The sequence below is a fragment of the Rhinolophus sinicus genome, linkage group LG06, assembly GCF_036562045.2.
Source record: "Rhinolophus sinicus isolate RSC01 linkage group LG06, ASM3656204v1, whole genome shotgun sequence".
NCBI classification, from domain to species: domain Eukaryota; kingdom Metazoa; phylum Chordata; class Mammalia; order Chiroptera; family Rhinolophidae; genus Rhinolophus; species Rhinolophus sinicus.
The window spans coordinates 123,707,772-123,732,846 of NC_133756.1; the positions used below are offsets into that span (position 1 = coordinate 123,707,772).

The window sequence follows — 25,075 nt, forward strand, 5'->3', positions numbered from 1 at the left end:
GCTATTTCAGTCATAAAAGATCTTCTACAGGCTCTCAAATACTTCCTCAAGTTAAAATTCATATGGTGTCCACTGACTCATAATTGGAGTAAGGAAGCATCTCTCCTAATATTGTAATAAGATAATACATTAATAAAATGGAAAAAGCAACTTTTTTGATGTTTTAGAAAACATAAAATGAATTCAAGCAGTCTTTAGGCTGGAGGGAGACCCTGGACCCATTTCATAGCATTGATGCCATCCTTCCATTTTTTTCTCTTCAAGCCAAGTGCATGTGATAGGGTAGGTAGATAGACAGACATGAGCAGGAGGAGAGATCTAGCCCCGGTTAGAACCCCCCCCTGCTGCAACTCCTAGTACTTAGATCAAGACCTATTAAAGCTGCCCTCACTTAGGGCACAAATGCCTTACTAGCTCAGCAGGAATCCAGGTTCACACATGCCCCTAAGTCACGGGGATATACAAGACATGACAATTAAGTTCGCGAATTTGCCACCTTGTGCTTACAGTAGCAGCACTGTGCAAACAGCTTGGTAAAGTTTCATAACCTTGGTATATCAGTGTCTCATAGGGTCGACGTGTGGCACCGTCTTGCTGAGTAGCGTTCATTATTGTTGTTGCGTGTTTTTGTGTGCCATCATGAGAATGTCTCAGCTTGAATTAGAGCAACGAACAAGCATTAAATTTCTTGTTAAACTTGGCAAGAGTGGAAGTGAAATCAGGGACATGTTAGTCCAAGTTTATGGGGATAATGCCATGAAGAAAACAGCAGTGTTCAAATGGATTAAATGTTTTCCTGAGGGGAGAGAACGCGTCACTGATGCAGAGAGGTCAGGGCAGCCGTAACCAGCAGAACTGATGAAAACATTGCAAAAATTCATTGAATTGTGCATCAAAATCATCGACTGACTGTGAGAAGCACAGCAGACCAAGTAAACATTGATAGACAAACAGGAAAAACTTAACTGAAAATCTTGGCCTGAGAAAGGTGTGTGCAAAAATGGTCCCACAGGAGCTCACTGATGAACAAAAAAGCAAAGGAGAGTCAAAGTTTGCCAAGACCATTTGGGGAGGCAAGACGATACTTTGGGCCATGTTTTCACTGGTGATGAAACATGGGTGTACCAATACGACCCTGAAACAAAGCTTCAAAGCACACAATGGAAGTCAGCCAGTTTTCCACAACCAAAAATGTTCCGTCAGTCCAAATCAAGAGACAAAACGATGTTGCTAACTTTTTTTGTTATCAGAGGGATTATTCATTATGAATTTGTTCCAACTGGACAAACAGCTAATCAAGTTTATTATTTGGAAGTGCTGAAAAGGCTGCATGAAAAAGTTAGACGACTTGAACTTTCTGCCAACAATTCATGGCTCTTGCACACGACAACGCACCAGCTCACACGGCACTGTCTGGGAGGGAGTTTTTAGTCAGTAAACAAATGACTGCAGTGGAACACCCTTGCTACTCACCTGATGTGGCCTCCAATGACTTCTTTATGTACCCAATGATAAAAGAAATCTTGAAAGGAAGACATTTTGATGACATTCAGGACATCAAGGGTAATACAATGACAGCTCTGATGACCATTCCAGAAAAAGAGTTGCAAAATTGCTTTGAAGGGTGGACTACGTGCTGGCATCAGTGCATAGCTTCCCAAGGGGAGTACTTTGAAGGTGACCATAATGATTTCAGCAATGAGGTATGTAGCACTTTTTCTAGGATGAGTTCGCAAACTTAATTGTCAGATCTTGTATGTGTTCAATTGATTCCATGGATCTGGTTCAGGGCAAAAAAGGGAAGCACAACCTAGGGCTTCTATGAAATACCATTTGGCCAGGTAGGTATCTAGGTGTGCGTTCACAGAGGCAGGCAGGTTGACAGATGGCAGGCTAGGCACCCTGGGCTTCACGTGCTGGATGACAGCAGTGCCTGATAACAGTTGGTACTGTTCGCACCTCCCAGGGCACTTGCGCAGGCGCAGAACCAGGGATGTCTTGGGCCGCCATCTGGATCCCCGACTCCAGAGCAGGCCATAGGCAGCACCGTGGGAAGCTTCTGGGAGCAGAAACCTTCCCAGGTGCTTTTTCATGCTTTTGGCATCAGTTTCAGTTGACACAAGGCCCCTTGCAGGCCCTTCAAGATCCTCTTTAGTCAAAATTGGGAATGTTTCAGCTTCCTAATTTAAAACATTTAAAAAAATTTATATTATATTCAACATCTTCATATTTTATTTACAAATATTAATAATTATCCAAGTAATATATACACAGTGTTAAAAAAATCACACTAAATACTGAAAAAAAAGAAAGAAAAAAAGAAAAGCTTTGTTACTAGTAGGTCCACACACAGAGGGAACCATTTTCATCTTTTCTAGTTGTAGATTTCTGGTAATTACCTCCATGTTATAAATAATAGTCTTGTATAATACTTCAGTGTTTTAGTTACCACCTTTAGACTAGACATAAAAAAGATGAGGCACTTTCCCATTCCCAATTTATATGTGTTACAGTATTTTGGATTCCTTTATTGGTTACATATTTAGACTCTAAATAATTACTTTAAATTTCTATTTCCTATTGTCTCAATCTTAGACATTATATCTGGATGCTCTGCTTTGTAAAATGAGGCTATTGGTTGGCTCTTATGCTATTATTATACTGTGATGGTGAAATTTTTACATTCTGTATTACATTTATTAAGTCATATTTTGTCTACCTGTTAATTCTAAACATTACATACCAACAAACTGTGTTTTATGGTGCATTTGAAACTTTCTTAACCAACTTCCAGTTCTCTAACTGGCTGGAATGATCAGGGCTTCCCATTTCTTCTAGAAAACATTTCAGTAAATACCATAATAGGCTGAGTTCTCACAGATAGCAGGCTGTTCACTGTTGTTACCATTTATTTCTACTACCATAAGTTAAGCTGAATGCTTACTAAGAAGCAGTTATTTTTATTCCCAAAGTTGTTTGTTCTGGTTGTACTTATTATTGTGTAATTTAATTAAATATGGCATTTACTGATGAAGTATGAACACTAAAAGAGAATTGTTTCTATGAAAACTGAATTGAATGCTAAGACTCAATAAAGGCAAGTTATTTTTTTAAATGGTGCAGAATTACAAAGTAGAGGAGCAACTAGGAAAGATTGAAAACAATGGTAAAAATCTAGAAGCATTCTTCTCTCAGATTGCTTCACAAATATCTTTAACTTTTTATTCTGCTTTAAACACATTCGAGTTAAACACAAACTGCATCATGGGTATTTCTGATGTAAGAAAGGCAACACGAAACTATAATTAAAGAACTCATATTCAAAGAAAAGAAATTTACCCTGTATCAAAGGATTGGTGAATTAATATTTTAAGTTAAAAGGCAGTGTTTATGTTAAAATATTGAAGATTTAAGGGGGCAGGTAATTTTACCTATTGTATAACTGAATTTTTCAATTAACTCGCATCAAACACGTTAGCTAAGAGTGTTATCAGCTTCTAATGTTAGAGTACAGTGCTTAAGAGTCGACTTAAGGATGTTACTTTACTTTTCTGTGCTTAGGTTTCCTCACCTGTTAAATTGTGATAATCATAGGGTTTTCATAATGATCAATGAGTTAGCATATAGGGATATCACAGCGTTGGCACTTGTTAGGCACTCAAAGGTGTAGCTCTTACATTGCTGATACGATATTGCGATTTTGTATAAATTAGTAACTATTGAGCCATGAAGTATGATTTTCTTTCCTTCAGAAAATGAAACACAGTTTTATGTTGTTAATCTGGTGCCACTTGAAGGTTCAGTTCCTTGTATCCTAAGTCTTCTGTTGTTCAAAATCTTGTCATATTTTAATTGGCTTGATATTTGACTGTTACTTTTTAGTGGCATTTTGTGTTTCTTAGATTGTTCAATAATGTTTTCTATCATAAAATATTTAGGATATTTTGTAAATAAAAAGAAGCACATTGCTTCACTATATTATTAAATATACCCATTTTCTTGATCATTCATTTGATAGTGGGAATCCACTTTCTACTTGACAGTATTCTTCCCAGGAGTTCCTAGTTGCATCTAGAAGTATTCTAACTTACACAAAGCTGGTGTCCTGGCATTCCATATCACTTACCCTTGAATATTAGGCCCACTGTTTATTAGTTTTCCTAATAAATATATTACTTTTCTCTTTCTTGAATTCCTTTATTTTTTCCATTTAGCTGGAGTACATCCTCAAGTAAATTTTTCAGAAGACTGACATAGGATATAAATATTGAGTCCTGCATTTCTAAAAATGCTTTTATTTTGCCTTCATTTTTTTATGGATGATTTAGCTGAGCATGTGTGCTATAATGAAAATAATTTTCTCTTGAAATTGTAAAGGTTCTGTTCCATGATCTTCTGGCATTATAGAATTGTTTAAAAGAAGTCCGAAGGCAGCTTGCTTCTAGATCTTTTATGGTGTTCTCTCTATTCTTGGGATTTTGAAATTTTATAGCAGTGTGTCTGGATGCACACCCTTTTTCATTCATCTTGCTCATCATTTCCTGGGACATTTAATCAGAAACTTTATGTCTTTCATTCTGGGAAATGTTATTTTATTTTTATGAGACTTTCTGGGAGTGGGGGTTGGTTTCCTAGATTAATCCTCTGTGTTTCCTAGCTTCTCTACTGCTTTTTGTCTCTTGGCTCTATATTTAGTGTCTTGGAAGACAATCACCTCACAATACTTCAGTATGGATGAATATTTTGTTCCCTCCTCTCATATCTCATTCTTTTTTCCTTTTACATGACCCTTTCACTGTCATTTTCCATACCCTTCTCCTCATCTAACTATGGAGTGAGAAACAAAAAGAACTCATGAGTTTACTCAGGCCATTGAGTTATATTTGCCCCTCCCCAAGAGACCAAGCTGTCTTAGTCCATTTGGGCTGCTATAGCAAACTACCATAGACTGGGTGGCTTATAAACAACAGAAATTTATTTTTCACAGTTCTGGAGACTGGGAATTTCCAGTTCAAGGTACAGGCAGATTTGGTATATGGCGATGGCCTACTTCCTCATAGAAGGTGTCTTCTCTCTGTGTTCTCACATGATGGAAAGAATGAGGGCGCTCTCTTGGGCCTCTTTTATAAGGGAACTAATCTCATTTATGAGGGCTCTATGCTCAGGAGCTAATCACCTCCCAAAGGCCTCCTAATGCCATCACATTGGGTGTTAGGATATAACATACGAATTTGGGGGGATGGGACACAAACATTCAGTCCTATAACATAAGCTATCCCTAGACCCTATTTTAGGGAAATTTTGAAACTAAAGATCAGATGGGCTTCTCTCTCCTTTCAATGTCATTAAATTAGTGGTTCTCTTTACAAGTTCATGAATGTAAGGTTCAGAACTCAGTGACCAACACTCGTCAGAAGGGGTTTTTAGCAAAGTCCACTTCTTTCAAGGTGACATTAAGTAATAATTGGATATGATTATCCACATTGGTTTCTCAGTTCACTGGTGGTCGTGGTCTCTATACTTAATTCTTCAAATATCTGGGCAGAAATTGAATTATTCTCTATGTTAGCAGAAGGTCAGGATCCTTACTCATTACCTGGTCATTGCTGCTTCCCCTTCAGATAATCCACATCTATATTTTATACCTAACTTGAGAAATAGTGATGACATCTAATTGAAACTGTTTCTTTCTCATTTTCGGACAATGAGATAGGGGCTTCCTTCTAGTTTCTAACAAATTATAAACCAGCAAACCATCCAGACATTCCCAAGACAGTATGTATGTTACAAAGACAATCAAACACCTTATGCTTCCATTGTATTTCCTTGTTATATATTTTATAAGTTATCTTATGGAAGTGGAATTGTATAAGCTTTGATGTCCCATGTTTCCAAGTGACATATAGCAGGCTATATGGTCACAGTAGAAAGAAGCATCATGACATCATAGCAAATGGCAAAAAAAGCTCCCTAGACTTGATTTTGCAGGATTATGCCAGCGTCTTCTGACATAGACTCCCAGAGTCACAACAGTGGGGATAAGTATGTGACTATTAGGGCCCTGGGAAAGCCTATAAGAACCACAGACTCAGGAGGGTGGTACTCTGTTAGGGGTACTTTCGCAGAACAATTTGAAAAGGACTATGTAATGCTTACTATTGGTATTGAGTAAAGCTGTGGAGTTTTACACGTTTATTAAAATTCTAACTCTTCATCAGTCTTTCCCTCGCTTAATAGTTCTCTTGTTTTCGTGATAGCAATGTCTCATCCTTTCCAGTAGTTTTAATATATTTTATTTGTTTCATTTATTACTGTGTAACCCAAATACCTCCCTGAATATCACCCACTCATGAGCCCAGATGAGGCTGCTTTAGCATCTTATACCTAGGCCTGCTGGGTCATTAGCCTTTAATCTGTCAAGGGATAGGAAGGTCCCCTTCACTCCACTTCCTGTGGTTTCCTATGAGTCCCTCATGGGGGATACAGTGGATAATAATATCCCACATAAAATGGGCCTCTTCCTTTAGCTTTGCCATCATTCAGCGGAGCCTAATGCTTTTGTCTTCTCTTTACTCCATACTTGCTGTTCTTGCTCTTTCTCTCCTCTGAGAACAGGCCCTGCTCCTGTTCTCCTTGCCTTGGATGCCTAATTTCTGCCTGTTGTAGTCCCTGCCTGATCTACCACTAGTGATCCAGCCAGCCTGCATTTCTTCTCGCCCTTTAAATGTGGGAAACCTGCCCTCTCTGCGGTTGCTGTTTGGAGTCTTCATTCCTCCTGATTCCAGTGCCCACACTCTTGCTCTTTAGGGAAACACTTCCTATCTCAAGCCCAGATGTGTAGACAGTCTTCTGGCAATGCTGCTTGGGCCCCTAGTGATGCAGGATGCTGATGAGAACCCCCCAAAGTGAGAGCAGCCCTGTGCAGCCTCAGGAGAATGCATTTCCATCAGGGTCAGGGGCTCTGACAACGTTAGTAAAACACTTATAGTAGCCCCTTTTCCCTCCTCAGTCTTCAAAGCATTATGTGACCTGTGCCCCAGACGCTCCTCTTTTTCAGCATTCACATAAGCAGCCTGCCTGTGCCCTTTGGCTGTGATCCCATCGTCACTTCTCCCCCATGCACTTTTGAGAGTTAAAGAGCCTATCTAGTGACCGGCTTTCATTAAAATGAAGCAAACTTGGTTTATCATAGAGACAAAAAATAGAGCAATGGTTACCAGGACTGGCGTGGTGGGGGAGGGAGAAGGGAATGGGGATATTGTTTAGTGGGTATTGAATTTCATTATGGGATGATGAAAGTGTTCAGTACAAGTGTATGTAATGCCACTGAACTGCACACTTAAAAATGGTAAAAATGGTAACGTTTATGTTATGTAGATTTTTGCCACAATTTTTAAAAAAGTAAAAACAAAACAAACGAAAAAAAACCCTGCTCAGTTTAAAGACAAGCGAGGATTGTAGAAATGTCTTAGGAAAAAGCATCAGTGCCTGCTCATAGCTATAGCTCTGTTCACAGCCTGTCAGGCAGAATTTCTGTGACTTGAGAGGGCAGGTCTAAGGAGAACATTTGAGAAGAATTAGTGTTCCTTTTGTCTTCCAGTTAGAGTTAAGAGTACTTTGTACTGAAATCCAAAGTATTTTTTCTTTATAGTCAATGCTTTTAAAACAATTACTACACTTCTTGGACATATACTAGTATTATTAATCATTATAATGATGAGTATATGCCAGTTTCTATGCGTAACTACTGACGAAAGTAAGCAAATTAAAAGAAACCATCCTCATTTCAGCAGCATTAAATATTTACTGAAAGTAAGTTGACTTAAAAACATAATTTGTAGAAAATTGGCAGTTAAATACAAAGATACAAGAACCCATGCTTTTCATCCATTACCAATAATCTAAGCCTGATTGTGCTTTTAGCACAGGAAGACCCATGATTTGGGGGTACATTAGGGTTTCAGGTATAGAAGTCCAAGCTGGTAAGAGGTTGTATGTTGGAAGAATCTGACTTGTTAGTCATAGACCAGGGTTTAAGCCAGACAGAAGAGAGAGGGGAAAAAAAAAAAAAGGTAGGAAAGAGTTTGAGCCAGGAGTCAGCTCTCTGTGCTGACTTTACGCAGCCTTGTGTCTTGGAACTGTTTCTCAGGGGAGGTATTTCTAGGATTAGTGTTGGCCATAAAACAAGACTATCTGGAGACATCATCTGGCTATAAGAGTGTCTCCTGAAAATGTAGTTTCTCTGGCACACTCTGAATAGGTCACTTTACCCTCAATTACATAATATCTCCATAAAGGCAGCTCAATTCGTCGTGTTGTGAAGTTAATTTAATAAATAAAGCCTATCTCCAGAGCCCATATTACTTCCAGTATACTGCACTGTCTGTGTGGAGTCTTAAATGTTCAGAGAAGCATGAAATATTCTATCATTTTTAACCATGAGGAAAAGGTAACCTTAATGCTCACTCTTAAATCCTTATACTTAAACACACGGCTTCTTTGGTAGTTCCTTTTCCTGAAGCACATTTATTAGTGAATATGAAAGTAAATGATACATAGCTTAGAATTTTATCATTCATCAAACATTGAGTGCCTCCTGTGTACCAGACATCATGCTAAGTTGTAGAAGATATCTTAGACATAAAATTACTCTCGATTCAAGAATATGCAATCTGGAAGGGGCCTTCTGTCTCATCCCATTTCATTTTATATATTAGGAAACTCAGGCCCAGATATGAGTTTCAGTTCCCTGAGGTTATTCAGGTGATAAGAGGTAGGACTCAGAATAGAAAACAACTCATTCTATAGCAAATCCATCTGGATCCCGGTGCAAACAGACAACATGATCAAACTAGGTAATTTGAGGAGAGCTTAATACAGGAACGTTTTATAAAGGCATGGTCAGGATTCAGGGAAACCAGCAAGGTACAGTGCAGTACTCCAGGGCTAGTAACAGTAGGGAGCAGTTGCCACCCATAGGCCTGAAAGAACCCAGTAAAGGAGCTACGATTTTCAGTAGAGGGACACATGCAACATGGTGACCTAGCAGGAAGAAAGCTGGGGGAATAAATACTGTAACCTCACTCCTCTCTCACCCTGTAATATCCCCTATTGGCTGAACTCAAGAAGCCAAAGACAAGGGAGCCCCTTGATATAGTTCACACCGGTCAGCCTTCACGGCTCCAAGCAGGGTAGAGAGGGAAGGAGAGTAGATTTGTGGTACTGAATGGAAGGTGCACAACACATAGTTCTCTACTAGGAGACTTAGTATGCATCCAGTATGCAAATGTTTAGGACATAGTTTCAAGGTTAATCAGATGTTGGAAGAAGGTCTTTGACTTTTATAAAGGGTGTCACACACAATTGCTGAGTTATTTGAGTATGGGATTTTAAGTTTTTGAGAAAATCTTGTTTTAGAATCATAGAATGCTAACAACTGAAGTACCTAGAACCTCAATGGCCTGAAAATACATAAAATTCATTGGCCTGTTTCCCCCAACAGCTCACCAAGTTTCACCAGGATCTCAGGTTCTTCTTCCCAGAGTTATTGAGAGACCTTAAAGAGTGTCTCACATGTGTTTTAAAACAAGTCTCTACCTAGACATTCTGGGTCATTTCCTCATATATCCTGTCTCTCACCCAACTAATGTGCTATGAAAAAAATTTCCCTCCATGTAGCTCCCTTTGTGCTAATATCAGCGTGGGAGCCATACCTGAATAGGCACAGCCAGCTGAAATCACGTGCACAGGACTGCTCTCAGCCAGGCCATACGTTTAAGGGTCAACGCCCTGCCTGCAAGTGGCCAGCTATGTCCGAGGAAGAACCAAGAGAGAAAGTCTATCTACTTCGGGGGCCCAGAGCAGTAACAGACTTCCCAGTGTTGCGCCATGCCCCATGTGGGTGGACAGATGTCAAGTAAAAGGGTGAGGTAGGACTGCCCTGAGCTTTCTAATCAAGCAACACACTTCCCCTCTGAACGGAGAAGAGGTAGGAAAAGTGACCAGAAGCACTTAGGGAAAAGTCACTCCTTAGGGGAGCTAGGAATGGAAAGAATCAGTCCCACCCTAACATTATACATTATTTTATGAGAGTTTTCTAAATACTAGTTCACAAAGGGTGTTTGTCAAGCAATCTTTTGATCTTGTTCCACAGGGTAGATGAGAGGTTTAAACACTAATTGGATCAAAGCAAGATCAGATCCGGACTAGGAAATGACTAGGACTGACAAAATTTGGAAAGGGGTCCTGTGGGAGGTGTGAATTACTGGGCCAATGCAGCACTGCCAGGCTTCAAAAGAATTTCAAGCAATGCCATGAAAGCACTGTGGCAGGCTTTTATGCATATGCAAGTACAACTGATTTTCAAAAGAGCCAGGCAAGGAGGAATTTCTCCCTCCATTTTAGAGGTGAGAAAGGGCTCAAGAGAGGTTGTGGGCAGCCCAGAGTCTCATAGGAGGTAATAGAGCTGTACACCAGGTCTCCAACTGCTAACCCCCCACGTCACCCCCAGCTCTTCACAGCACTGCTGGGTGGGTCAGGGCTCCCATTTCCCTCAGACACACCAAGGAGCATTGCTGTCCTCTTTGGCCCGTGCCCAGCCCCCATATGTTCTTGAGTTTTGTTTCATGGTGTTCTTTTCAGGCAGGAAGTCCCCCAGTGTCTATAACCCTGCACATCAGATTTTCTATTATTTTGCAAGAATCCCAGCACATCTGAGAGTTTCCCTATACTTTGTACAGGCCAGAACCCCGTGATACAGAAACCATTGTAGATTTCACAAGCACTTCCGGAGATGCTACAGTGGGTATTAAAGTATTTTTTAAGTGCATTGTTTTCCAATTAAATAATTTCTGGAGAGATTGAGGACAAAGAGAGTGGAAACCCAACAGCAAACCTGATGCTAATTCCCGAGCCTTCCTGTTATGCAGACAGCAGGAACTCAGGTGCAGCAGGATTGGGAGGTCAGGGATTATGGACACAAGGGCTAAAACCCAGTTCTTAGTGTTTGTAGTTCCGGCCACTGTGTGTAACCTCTGCAGCCCCTGCCCCATCTGCTCATGGCAGAGTGGCCGATGCCAGTGTGAAGAGGAACTGGTCACACTGATGAGGCTGCACTTTGCAAATAAGTGCAACAGAGAGTGTTCTCCCATGGCTGATTTAGGCCAGCTGCTTAGTTCACACAGGCAGAATCATCTGGGCAGCCCTCTGAGGAAAGGATCTGAGGGCCAGAGACACAGTCCTATTAAATATTCCCCTCCCTTTATGTCAATTGCGGGAAAATGCAATTGATTCATTTTCCAATTTCTGTGTTCTAATTCATTTTACTAGTCTGTGGCTTCTTAGAGTTAAGGCAATAGAATGTTCTGTTTACCTGGCTCAGTGCCTTAATGATGGTCTGGCCCCTGCAGGCCCAAGTTAATGTTCCTTAATCTGTACAGTTTGCACCAAGAGCCAGTGCTAAGAGGGCCTCCTGTCTGCTGCAAGAATGAAAAGCAGGAATGGTTCTAAAATGTAGCCTTCAGTTGGATAGCACCCATTGACTTGTGGTCATTGACAGGAATTATTATAATGGCTTTAGTCCTAGATACAGACATTGCTGTGAACTCAAGGTCATTTGCAATTTCACAGGAACCACAGAATGTGAGAGCTATGTCCAGGCCCTTATGACAGATGAGGAAGACCACAGAGAGGCAGTGACTTACCCAAGGTCACAAAACATGACTGGTGGCAAAGGTGGTCCCAGAGCCCTTAGAACAGGTGAGCTCTTTCTTGGGACGCCCATGTACAGTTGAGTAAGTTACGCCTTATGCCCTGGCCTTCCCTTTCTCCTGGTGAAATCTTTTGACCATGTGGCCAAATGACCTGGGTTTGGTCTTTGTGTAAGAGAAGTGGTTATAAGTAGCTTGGCTCACTCCTCTTTTATGGGAAGCCTTCTCCGAACCCCAGATTATGTATTCCCCCACATCTGAACTCGAGAAGCACTCTGAATTGTGAATAGCATTACTGAAATTCTCTTGACTAGTGGTTCCTTGAGGGCAAGGTCTAGTTTTATTTATTTTGTACCCCTGGTTTCGTCCTTAGCAAAGATCTTAGCTGCTTCTCTTGTCCTTAGTAATTCAGCTCAACAAGCACCTATTAGGCACCTGATGTTTGCTCATGGCCAGCCTACTTCATAAAACTTCAGAAGGCCTCATTATTTACTAACCACAGAGACCACTTTGTGGCAGTAAGAATAAGTCTGGACATGGAGTGGCTGAATCCTGAGACACCTCATGAAAAACCAAAACACAAGAACTTGTATTTACTGAGCACCAGTACCTTTCTAAGCACTTGCTACAACCTCAAGAGATAAATGCTATTATTATCCCATTGTTACTATGAATAAAACAAATACAGAGATATTTGTCTTCAGTTGCACAGCGGATGTCAGGCTGCAGACCTTGACTGTGTGACTCTGGAACCCATATTCCTAACTGCTGGGCTGTGGTGCCTACAGTGTAATGAAAGAGCCAGGCCTCTGCAAGATTGCATTTCCCAGACAATTTAAGTTCAATCTTTTAAACACCAAAGCATCTAATTTTAGCCTAAAATCTATTACATGCTTCTTATCCAAGATACCTCAGGGTCACCATTCAGAAGATGCTCTCTGGGCTATTGAGGTGTGTTATGGAGCTAAGTTCCCCTTCATTGGATAACTCCAGAATGCTATGATTTTTTTAATGCAGCAATTTTACCATCTTTTTTAATTGAAATGTAATACATGTTCATTGTGTTAAGTTTAAAAAAAGATAGAAAATAAAATTCAAATGAAGTCCTCATGGTCACATGGAAGGGATTGTTGATGAGAGAATTCTGACATGGACTGTTCTGGATGATTCCTAAGGTTGGTTCTAATTCAGTGTTTCCACGTTGGTTCAGTTCCCTGAAACACCTAACATCTCATCATCAGAGCTGTCTTGTCTTGCCTGTTTCCTCTATCTAATTACATTATTGCTTTCCCTAACAAGGTACCGTGTGATATCCTCATGGTCTCCGTCACCTGATGGTTTTAACTAAATTTCTGGTGTTGTCTTTATTAGGCTCCCAAGACACAATTGTTTTAGTATTAGGAAAGCATCTTGTGTTCTGAACCATGATATAAATACACTTACTTGATCGGTTTTACGCAGTGTTATTTACAGACCATCTGTATTAGATTAATTTGAGATCTGAGATGTTTGTTAAAAATGGAGATTAAGGGTCCTCATCTAAGACCTATTAGATAAGACTGTCCAAGATTGAACTCAGGGATCAACATTTTTCCCTGACCAAAACATATTTTGTTTTTATTTTTTATTAGGAAATTGTCAAACATAGTCAAATGCAGAGAAAATAGTATAATAAACTCCAAATACTCAGTTTCAACAATTATTACTCCATAATCAAACTTGTTTCATTTATAATTTGAAGCAAATTGTAAACATATCATTTGAGTGTTTTCATTTGTAGCTATACAACATAACCACCATACAATTAACATATCTGAAAGTCATTAATAATAATCTCCAATATCATTACATTTCTAATTCAGATTTTCCTTATCTGATAAATGTTTCTTAATTGTGTAGTGTTTTAGATGCTATATCAGGTGGAATGTTGGGAGCCAATTCCATTGCCACCTCTGGCAATTTTTCCAAACCTCATGTATGCATTTTGGCTATTTATCTTACCCCTGATTTCATCTTCATTTCACTTTTTTTTTTCTTTTGTCCTGATTTCCCCACAAAGTTTATTTTATCCTACTGTGCTGTATAGTTGTTAAAGCTCCTTCAAATCCTTTTGCAAAAAGGTCAGTCATATGTAAATGAACATGTCCCTGAACTCAAGCCACTTGTCTTACTTCATTTTGTATCTGTCTTTTAAACCAGTTCCCGTCACCTCAGCTTCTGATCATGAGTTTCCTCATCTGTTTATGTCCTACTCTTCCTCAGTCTCAATGCTCAGCACTTTTCCAGTTCTGATCTTTTTGGCCTTAATTGTGATTCCAAGTTTCCTTTGTCTGCCCGGCCCTGGAAACACCGTATTGCAGTCCTCCTGTGTCCTCACCGTCAGTTTGTGGCCAGGAGAGGACAACACACAGACACAAAATCTTTAGGTTCCAACATAATCCCTTGGAAAATTCTAGTTCTCTGAGACAATGAGAGGTTGGGAGGGCAGATGAAAGGAGAGCTAAGGATAGGAAGGCTGGAAGTGGATATCAAAACTGTCATCCATTTCCCTGTTTTGCTGTGAGCTGTATTTGTTGCTGTAAGTAATAGAGATGGGGCAGCACTGAGGTGGGAGGGACTACGACAGTGGCTCCCAATGTGCGACAGTGGCTCCCAATGTGCGGTGCCTTGTTTATCCATTAAAAAGGTTTTTGTGTGTCTGAAGCTAATTGACAAAATAAAGACAGTGTAATGGTTTTATACATAAAGCTCGGTACAGTTTTTTAAGGGAATGCTGTTTGTTTTTGGTGTTAAAACATCCTTCCTTGTATAAATGAATGTGATAGTAAATGAGAGGTATGTTTTAACATTGATATTTACAAAGTAAAAAGTTGATAGCCTATGTCAATCTCCTGATATTTTATTCATGAATCTAAAAGTCGAACAAAGATGGCTGGACAAGGATGGATGTCTTTTACAGGTTTGCCTTGGAAGGAAAACCGTGCAGGGAGACTGAGGTTATCGTGACTGCCATTCATTTGTTCCTTATAAACCAAGGAGTAGGATTAAATAAGGACTGTTTTCAGAGATGTTTTGGGGTTAGGGACCCAAGCTCACCAGAATGTAGTAAACTGTATATACTTCAGATACTACAGTAGCTTACGAAATGTTTTTCATTTTTTTCTCAATAATACTTGTTCTTTATAAAAACTTGACGTAGAAGTGAAAGTGCCTTCTAATTTCATCCCAACAGAAATGGCTTGTTCTAGCTCTGCAGGGTTTTCAATGTAAAGATAAATACTTTTTGCATGAAAACATTAATGTATACATATTACCTGTCAACAATATTATGTATCAACAATAGACAGTATCTCTTGTTCCTTCATTTTGGAAGCCAGTGTTCAGCTTCTATATTTCCTCTTTCTACCTCTTAATTTCTGACATGTTTTCTACTAATTTTAAATTGTCAAAGTTGAAAACATTTATATTCTGTTCTATAGCCATACTTAAGCCTTCCATTCTTTGTCTATTTCTTGATTCTAAAAGTTGAGAATCAATAGCGTTGATGTGATAATGAATTTAAAATTGTATTTAATACAGAACCAAAAGGTAAACTATGATTATTTCCCTTTTTCTCAAAAATTTTTCCTCCTGGAATTCCGAATTTCTCTTTCCCTCTTTTTTTTAAATGCTCTTTGAAGACAATGAATGATGTCATTAAAAACTAAACTTTCTATCGTGTCATTTGTGTTTTTTTCCAAATCCTTTATCTGTGGAGAACTCCTTCCAAGAGCCCAGTCTTCCTGCTCCAGGCTGCACTGGCCCCCTCTAGGCCTGCTGCTCAGCTCTTGCACTGGGACTTCACTGGTCTTCTGAGTGGAGTGCGGGTTTTCCTGTGCACTGTGTTTTCGTCCGTCTCATTTTAATCTCATAAATTCACCTTAAAGTAACTTCCTATGATAGGTGTATGGAAAGTAATCTTTCTGACTTCTCGTAGGTCTGATAATGGCATTGTCAGCCTTCACACTTCATTAATGGTATGTTTGGGTACAGAATTCTAAGGCAAACATAATTTTTCCTTAGGAGTTTGTAGGCACTGTTCCATTATCCAGTGTTTTTATGAGAACTCTGATGCCAGTATGGTTCTGATTTCTTTGCATTCATATTATTTTTGTCTCTTAAGCTTTTGTGATTTTTCTCTAATTTTTAATGCTTTGAAATTTCACAATAATGAGTCTAAGATAGGTTTATTTTATTATAGGTGCTCAATGGAGCCCTATCAACTTTCCTTCAATTCTAGAGAATTAAAAAATTTCTTTTTCTTTGATGATTTTTACCTTCATTTAATCTATCCTAACCTTCTGGAAAATTTAATTAGAACTCCTGGATGCATACTCTGGATCTCATATCTTTTGCTTAAATTCCCTGAATCTTTGGTCCACATTCGGGTAAATGTTCCTTGACTTTATTAAATTTTTTATTTGTTTTAGCAATCATGTTATTTTACTACTTCAAAGAACATTGTCTTGTTCTCCATTCCATTTATTAGTAGTCCACTCATGTTTTATGCATTGAATACCTTCTGGAATCTTCTTGTGAATAAAATGTTTTTAAAGTTTTTATTTACGCTCTTGATTTTTCCTGTTTTCTCTGGAAACATCTATTTTTGCTCCCATACAGTGATCTTGGTTGCTGTAAGATTGCCTTACATGGCTGGTGACTCTTTGCAGCTTAGCCATATTTAATAAGCAATAGAAAAGCTGACTATGAGGCTATGTATCTGGGAGTGAGATTGTAACATACAAGATTGACTTTAAGGGGATTGTAAAAGGGTTCCATTTTTTGCAATATAAAGAATTCTACTCTTAGGCACTAATTCTCGCACTAGTTGCCTTGGTTTCTGCCTAGACAGATTGGACAATATTTTGGTGATTTTCAATCCATGCCCACGTTTTCAGCCTGACATCTCAATCTTAGCCACTACCATGCTGGAAATGACTGTGTGATGAGCCTGTCTGAGTTCAGCCGGTCAGGTTGCCTGCCCCTCAGATGTAGCTTCATCTGCATTTTCTTTTTATTCTTTTTTTTTTTGTGGTGGTGGTGGGGAGTACTGTGGCGTCCTCTACCATGCCTCCTCCATCCACATACTGTATTCCAGGGGGAAAAAAATTAAAATCCTGTTTGCTGATCATCCTATGTTCTCTTTGTGATTATGGGCTTAATATTTTTTATTTATTTCATATCACTTGATTGGGGGTGTGGGTCTCAGGAAGGAGAGGATATAAATATATATGCAAATGTACCTTTATGAATCACATTCCCCCTTAAATATTTGTTATACATATTTGCAACTGTATTTCATTATTAACATCAAGATGAAGTATCTGTATTCTCCTCCTGCTAACAATATAGGACATTTAATTTGTTCTTACTTCCTTCTTTGGTCTCCCATGTTTTCTTGATATTGTTGGAATTTAAGTGCATAGTAGTCATTCCTTTGCTCTTTTAAAGTGTTTTTTACTTAACAGTTTACATCAAACTTCATAATCTCATAACCAGCAATTATTTAGATTTAATACACTTTTTTACTCTTGTCTTTGCTTATCACTAATTCTTGTGATACATAGTATGTAAGTATACATCTTGTATAGTATGCTCTTCTCTTCTTGGATTCTCTATTCTGACATAAATTTTTATTTGTTTGTTTGGAGAATTTCCTTAGGTTTTATTCAGGAGCGAGAGAGTACATGAATAGTATATTTTCTGAGTCGCTGACTGCTGAAAATGCCTTGCCTTTCCTCTTGTGATGATGTGGCTGGCTGTGGAATTCTAGGGCTACAATCTCCTTTCCTTGGATCAGGTGGGATCTCAGCGGTCTCTACTTGTGGTTACTGCTGTAGCCATACTTCTCACTGTTAGCCACTCTTTTAAAGATCTCACTGAGTATATGAATTAATTGCCCTCTTGTGTTAATTTGTTTTATGTCAAAAGCCATTTATTCTGATGGCTCAGCTTGGTTAGCCTCTTTTACGTTGCTGATTTGTCCCATTTGTCTCCTGACTTTTCTTTGGTTGTCAGTTTGTGTTCTCTGGCCCTGCACAATTTACTGTTCCTCTGTCCATATGCAGTGTATGGGTGCTCAGGCTTTTCACTCATTGGGCAATAATATCTGCCATTTCAAAATAAGTCTTTAGGCTTGCAGGGATCCCTTAGAATTATAGGTGTCCAGCTGGGATGTCTGCTGGATCTAGAGGTGTCACTGTGTGTGGTGTCTGGTGTCCCCAGATGCTGCTGCAGTATATCATATCCTATGGCTAGGGCTAATAGCCGGTAGGAGCGGGTACGGACGATCAGGATGGTGCAGGGCTTTCCACTCCATTTCTTCTCTGGGAGGATGCCCTCCATGGCAGCTCTGCGTACCATCTCATGCACAGGCACCCCCAAGTAGCAACACCTCCCCTATCTGGACCACACCTGGGTTACTATTTGTTTTCTTTTATCCCTGAATCACCATCTGGTTATTTTCTTGAGCCTTGGACAAAAGGACCAATTACATTTTCCTATTTTTTGGAAAAATCTTTAGAATAATTTTTTGATGTCACTTTTTTTTCAATTTTTATTACGAAATGTACTATGTAGGCCAAAGAATACATATAGTGAATACATGTAAAGATCAGTAATAAAACAAATGGCCATGTACCTACCACCTAACTTCTGTTCTAAATAAACAGAAGAAATGACTTCTGTTCTTCTAAATAAAGCTATTTTGTGATTCTAAGTGGATTCTTCCTCTCCTTTTCCCGAGGTCGTGGGTTTGAGGTAGGTATTATGTATGGCCTTAGTAACTCCACAGCAGTTTTCTCAGCACGTCTTTCTGAAAAATGAGAGAAAAGTACGAGCATAGTGTGTACAGGGCGCCCTGAGCTGTTTACAAATGAAGTCCAGGTGATTACGCTTAGTGGTTGGTGTGGCGGTGCAGGTCACCGTTGGTTTCTCTTGGCAGGTGTTCCTGGCCCACTGCTAACCCACATGGCACTTTTGTGTGAATTAGAAAAAGCCACTCTTGCCATTTGCCAGAAATTTTCTGTAATAACTCTATGCACAAAAATCTATAATGACCATGCATGTGGCTAACACCTCCTGGAGTTTACAGGCCACACTACAATTCATGGTAAATACGGAGCTCCTCAGGTGGGCTTCATCAAACATTTACTGAAAGCCTGCTATGTGCCAGGCACTCTTCTAGATGCTTGGGATTCAATGCTGAGATAGACAAGATCCCTGCTCTCATGGATGCCCCAGGACTAGACTTACGAGCAATCTGCTTTTTGGGTGCATGAGTTGAGAGTCAGCTAACAAGCTGGAATTGTGCTTATGCTGGGTCAGGGCCCTGTGGTTTCTAACATAGTGGGCCAGGCTTACATTTATTAGTATGTTGTCTATGCCAAGTAAAACCTGAGAGGCCATGCTGTCCCAAGCCAAAGAGTTCAGAGCTCAGGTGGGATTCTTAAGTCCAGGTTGACCCTATATCCTGGTTTACCCTGGACAATACTGGATGAAATCTCTTGGCCCATGTGATTATTAATTTCACCTCTTTTCCCTCTTCAAAGTGTCCCAGCCTTGGACAATAAATTATAGGGTCACATATATTAGTCAACTTCTTGCCATGGTAGCAAACACCTTCAAAATCTTAGTGACTTGAAACAGTAACTATCTAGGTTTTGCTCATGGATCTGTAGATCAGCTGCAGCTCTGCCCCAGTCTGTGGGTCAGGTTCAAGTTTGCTCCTCATTCTGGACTTTGTACCACAGACATCCCATGATGGCACTCAGGCTGGAAGATCAGCCCTTATACGAGACCTCTTCTTCTCACCGCAGAAGGTGGGAGCCCAAGAGTCCTGTGGTTTGAGGTGGCCTGAGCCGTATCTACTTATATTTCATTCACTAGAGCAAGTCACATGGCCAAGACCAACATGGGGGATATGCTCCTCCCTCAGGGGGCGCTGTGGTGGGGAAGAGTGAATGGGATAAACAACACAGTTACCACACCACACTCTACACCCTGCTGCCTTCCAGTGTACCCTTCCTCTAGGCTTTGCTAATGCTCTCCTGTCTGTGCGTGAGGACAGTGCTGGGGTGATGAACAGCACGTAAGGAAGGAGTTTTGCTTCCATGTACATTGCAGAATGTATTAAGGGATTTCACTGTGGTGTGGAGCCCGTTTTGTTTTTAGATTTCATTGGCAGGAGTAGGGCTTGATGTTTGCGGTGGCAGCCTGATTGACGGGGACAGGGTCTCCTACCCTGTGTCTCCAGCATTACCACTTATAATAGTTGCACTAACAAATTTTCCACTCTACTGTCTGGGCTGACAGAATCAGGTGGAGCCAAGTGGCCAAACCATGCTCTCCACTACCTTGTGTTGGGGCTCTGTGAACAGTGATTTTAGTTCCCTTTACTTTGCCCCCACTGACTAATCCCCATTCTCCATCCCTGCCCTTGTTTCTTTGTAACTGGGTTTTGTTTTTTTTGTTTTTCTAATTTTTTATTTTTCCCTTGGTGTCCCTTCATTTGCCTGTGTTAAATGTCCAGCATTGATTGGCTTTTTCTTTAAAACAATTCCAGCAATTCCTCAACATTACTGATTTACTGATGGACCCATCCTTGTTTTCCATTGTTACATAGTTTGCTTATCCCATGTCAGTGCAACTTGAGGAGAGAAAAGTGGCAAAGATTTGAGCTCGGTTATCCATGTTGATACTGGAACTCCACTGTTTTCAAACAGAGATATAATATTGTTTCACCACAAGGACAAAGTTTGATTGGGAGTCATAGAGGAGATACATTAGATCCATCACTAGCCCTGCAGCTGGCTTTCTGTCAAGAGTGATTTTTCATAAACTGTTTTATCATTTCATAAGAATGATCAAGTACCCTCAGAGTCATACTGAAACGCTCAGGGATGATAGGTGGTCAGCTTGACTCAGTAGAACTGATTTTCAGGGAGGGTTCACATGCATGCCTCAGCAGAAATATAAATTTTCATATATCATGGATTGTGGCGTGCTACGGATAATTGAAATTGTGACTATTAAGTAACTAATTCCTAATAACTTTCTCCTTCACTAGAATATAATTCTATGAAGGTATGGGATGCATCTGCCATGTTCTCCATTGTATCTCCAAAGCCTAGCACAGTACCTGGCATGAATAGATGTTCAGAAAACTTTGGCTGAAGCAATGCACATATTAATGATAAGCAGTAAAGGAGTAACCTGGGGCAACTCCTTGGAGCTCCTGAATGTAGTGGAGCACAGTAAGAGCAGGTAGGGGTATTGGTGAAAGTAAGGGGCTGACAGCCACCATGGTGCCAGGAACGAGTGCAGGTGGATACCTCAGCCTCCCTGGCTCTACTGTAGGGTGGGACGGAAGCCTGGAAGGCTTCGTTCTGAGAGTCAGGAGCACAGCCTCTGGAAACTGCACTGCCATGGACCCTAGCTGAGGCTAGGCATCAGATGCTGTTGTTGCCCTGCCGTATCCCCTCACCCTTACCACTTGAGTGCATGCTTGCTGACCTCCAAAGTCAAGCCCTTGCATTTATTTGAATGTGTAATTCTTCAGGCCACTGAAACTTATTTTGCCACCCGTGCTGCAAGTTGGAAGTTTCCCTTGAGAGCATCCCACAAATCAATGACTGAAAGGAGTTGATGTTATAAATAGCCCATATCTCTGGTCCCTGTGGTGGGGAGACTATGTGTGTGGAGCCTCCTCAGCAGGCTTACCCTTCAGTCCCCCACTATGGTAACTGGCTTGATGAAGCCCCCTTTACTGGCTTCCTTCCCCACACCACTTCCCTGCTCCCCTACCTGTGTTTTCTTTACCTTCTCAATAAACCATGGCCCTGGAATACTTGTCTCCAGTCTGCTACTGGGGAGACCCAAACTAGGACAGTCATTCCTGGGTCTAGGGCATCCTGACCACTGGAGCATGGGTATTCTTGAGGCTTCAGAGGGTTTGAGCTTCATTTTGCTTAAACCCTTAAAAGTTAGTATCAAAAACAGAAAAAAGCACTCTCGTTTCTTTTGCTTTAAAAAGTTGTTACTCAAACAATTCCCTAATTATTCCCAAACAATTCCCAAATTATAGCTCTCTCAGATGACAGTAATTTTTCGGGACAGTGAAACCGCCCTGCTCAGACAGTATCAGTGATTTGTGTTGCTTTGAGATTGGATCTCTGATGACTGGCAGGGCCTTCCCAGCCCCCTGAGGATACCCTGCCTCTTGCTATAGCATTAGGCAGGCTATTTATTTCTAAACACAGCCTGCGTGTTACCTCCTCTGTACTTGTGTCCGGGTCCTCATTGTTGGTGCCTCAGAATCAGGTGACTCAGCAGCATCCCCAGCCTGGCCTTCCGCAGCCGGCTCCTGAGGGCTGAATAGATGAGAGGGTCATTCTGTCTGCACTGTGCAGTGGGTGGGCACAGAGGTAGGGGCGGCCATCATACTGACCTTCGATCTTTGCTTCTTTGCAGATATCTCCGTGAGCCTGCTGACCCTTGTGGTCACTGCCTGTGGCCTCGCTCTCTTTGGCGTGTCTCTCTTCGTGTCTTGGAAACTCTGCTGGGTTCCGTGGCGAGAAAGAGGCCTGTTCTCTGGTAGCAAAGACAACAACCAGGAGCCTCTGAACTACACGGACACAGAGACCAATGAGCAAGAGAACAGTGAGGGCTTCCTAGACCCTCCCAGCCCCTGCCCGGACTCCTCCATGAAGATCAGCCATACCTCCCCTGACATTCCCCTCTCCAACCAGGTGGGGGGCCAAGTGAACTGTGCCCATGGCGTCCGCATGCAGCGCCAAGTCACAGAGCCAACCTCGTCGACTCGGTCAGTAATGCTTCCTTCCTTCTGACTGCAAGGCAAGGACCACCCCAGCCCCCTCTCTTGGCAGCAATGGCATTGAGTAGCCTAGGAGCCTGTGACCATTACATGGGGAAACTTGGTGCGTCCTGTATTCCAGTGAGGTTCCCGAGCTCTGCTGAGTCTCTGCCTTGTCCGTAATAATAGTTACCATTGTTAACTATCAAGTACTATCTAAGAACATTATCTGCATTATTTTATTATAGCTCACAACTTTGTGAGGGATGGATCCTCTTCTCTTTTTCATTTGACAGAAGAAACATACGGAGATTAAGTAACAAAGTCATATATCTGGGTAAGCACCCAGATCAGGGTTTGAACCCTGGCTCAGTCAACACCAGAGCCTGAGTTTTTAACCACTCCTAGTGCTGTAGAGTTTATTCCCTATGCTGCTGACCTAGCCTAGCGGTCACTCATAGGCTCTCTTTACACTCTACAGAGTGGCTAGAGGTCTTTGCCCATCTCCAGCCTTTGCAAGACGTACAGAGTGCCCAGGCCTAAGGTCACTCTCTTTCTGTGGCTGGATGCTTTGTGCTCTTCAGCAGTGGAGAAATAATACAGTGATAAAAACAAGGTCTCTAGGGTCCAGTGAACTGGCTTTACTTACGTGCATGATACTGGACACATTTCTTAACCTCCGCATGTTTCCATTTCCTCTTCTGTAAAAGGAATAGTGATAGCACTGACGTACAGGTGGTTTTAAGAGTGAAATGATAAATGGGTGTCATGTGCTTTGCATAGGCCTGTACCTAGTAAGTACTCCAAAATGTGAGCTGCCTTTTTGCTTTCAGTATTGCTATTATCAGCATCATTATCATGGAGACTGGCCTCTCCCAAGACTCAGATGTTGCATAAAAGTGGCGTTGAAGTTAAACAGCCAATTCTGAATCATTGGATATAAAAATTCACTTTCAATAAGAGATTTTAGGGAAAGAGACTCGGAAAACAGCTTTCTTTAAAATGAAAATATTTGCTTGAGCGATAGCCAGAGGAATAGCTTGTGCTGTATTTGGAAAGTATGAGCACAGTTTGGGTGCATTTTTTTAAAATCTTTTTTATTTGTTCTCTAGAAATAGAAATAAGATTTCACCCTTTTTTAATGTTAATCGAGTTTATCCTAGAGGCTCTGCTCATTCACTTTAAGTGGGATGGAATATGACAGTTTATAATTTAATTTTTTCAGAAACCTATTTTAGCATCATTTCCAATTCTGAATTGAACTGCTAAACCTGAAATATTCCTCTGTGAGGAAATGGATGGTTGTTTGCCATTTGATTTAGAAGAAATCCTCAGATTTTATCACTAGGATTTCTCTTCAGATTTAACACTTAAATATTATTGGAGCTCTCTTTGACGCTGCTATGGAGTTTGTGCAATGGGGCAGACCCATAATAAAATCCTCTCAGTATTTCAATAATTGGAGCCTTTCCGATGGAGTCTCCGTTGAAATTATCTCCTATTCGGTTTTATTTTGCATGTTAATTTTTCTGATTTGGGTTCCATCAATACAGGGTGATAATACTGTGTTTTTATTAGATTATAGATCTGGGGACTTTGCCGTAATTCTAATGAATGATAGTAATCATATCATAATTATCACAATATTTATTCTAGAAAAATGTGTAAGTACTCCGTGTATCAATATGTTTTATTTAAAAATAAAAACTATAGATACCTTCACCACTGATTTGTGGAAATTAGGTAGAAGGAAAAAAATAAAAAGAAAACAGGGAAGGAATTATCCCTACAAAGTGTATTTCATATTAAGATTTATTTTAGGAGTAATGCAATTAAATTATTTTCTGATGGCCAAAACAAGTTTAGTACCCTCTGAACTACTATAAGAAAACTAAACTCTTTCCATCTGCATTTAACCTATTACTGATAATTTGCATCATTATGCATTTAAAACATTCTTATCTAAATTACTACTGACCTAGATTTACGAGTTATGTCTGGAAATGCATATCTTTGACTCATGGTCTTTCCATAATAAGAATGGTATATGGTCTTCTAATTCTTTAGGGATTGTGTTATATTATAAACACACACACACACACACACACACACACACACACACACACACAGCCTTTTTACTCTCAAAATGGGAAAAATGAGTGAAATTTCCTTCACGTCCCAAAACATTTCTAACATTCTTATTTAAGTAACATTTTTGATACCATATTTGGGGAGGGCGGAGGTACTTTTTGCTGTGATGATTGTAAGCAGTCTGCTCTGCTAATTATTATTTCTTCTCCCTTCATTCTTATTATGTCCTTTCTCACTGCTGTCACTTTCTTTCTTACTTCTTCTTCTCCTGTGGCTGTTGTCACTTATCCCCAAATTCTCCGGATGCCTCCTTAGCCTAGAGCACGTTAGGCTTAGACAGCCAGTTAAGGGCACCCCACTGTCATTGCATTTGGCATAGCTTCTGTCACAGCATTTACAATGGAAATCCCATCCTCTTCTGGCC

At 40.4% G+C, this 25,075-nt stretch overlaps 1 protein-coding gene across 3 annotated transcripts in view; it reads left to right on the plus strand.

The window, feature by feature from the left end:
• The window catches only part of SYT9 (synaptotagmin 9), a 161,832-nt gene that overhangs the window by 26,881 nt on the left and 109,876 nt on the right, over positions 1-25,075 (plus strand). For all 3 annotated transcript variants that reach the window (XR_012497500.1, XM_019728135.2, XM_074335933.1), the window contains exon 2: positions 22,218-22,569. Coding sequence is in view for 2 of the 3 variants with exons in the window: in XM_019728135.2 (XP_019583694.2) it covers positions 22,218-22,569 (352 nt within the window). In the remaining variant the exon portion in view is untranslated. The remainder of the gene's footprint in view (positions 1-22,217; positions 22,570-25,075) is intronic.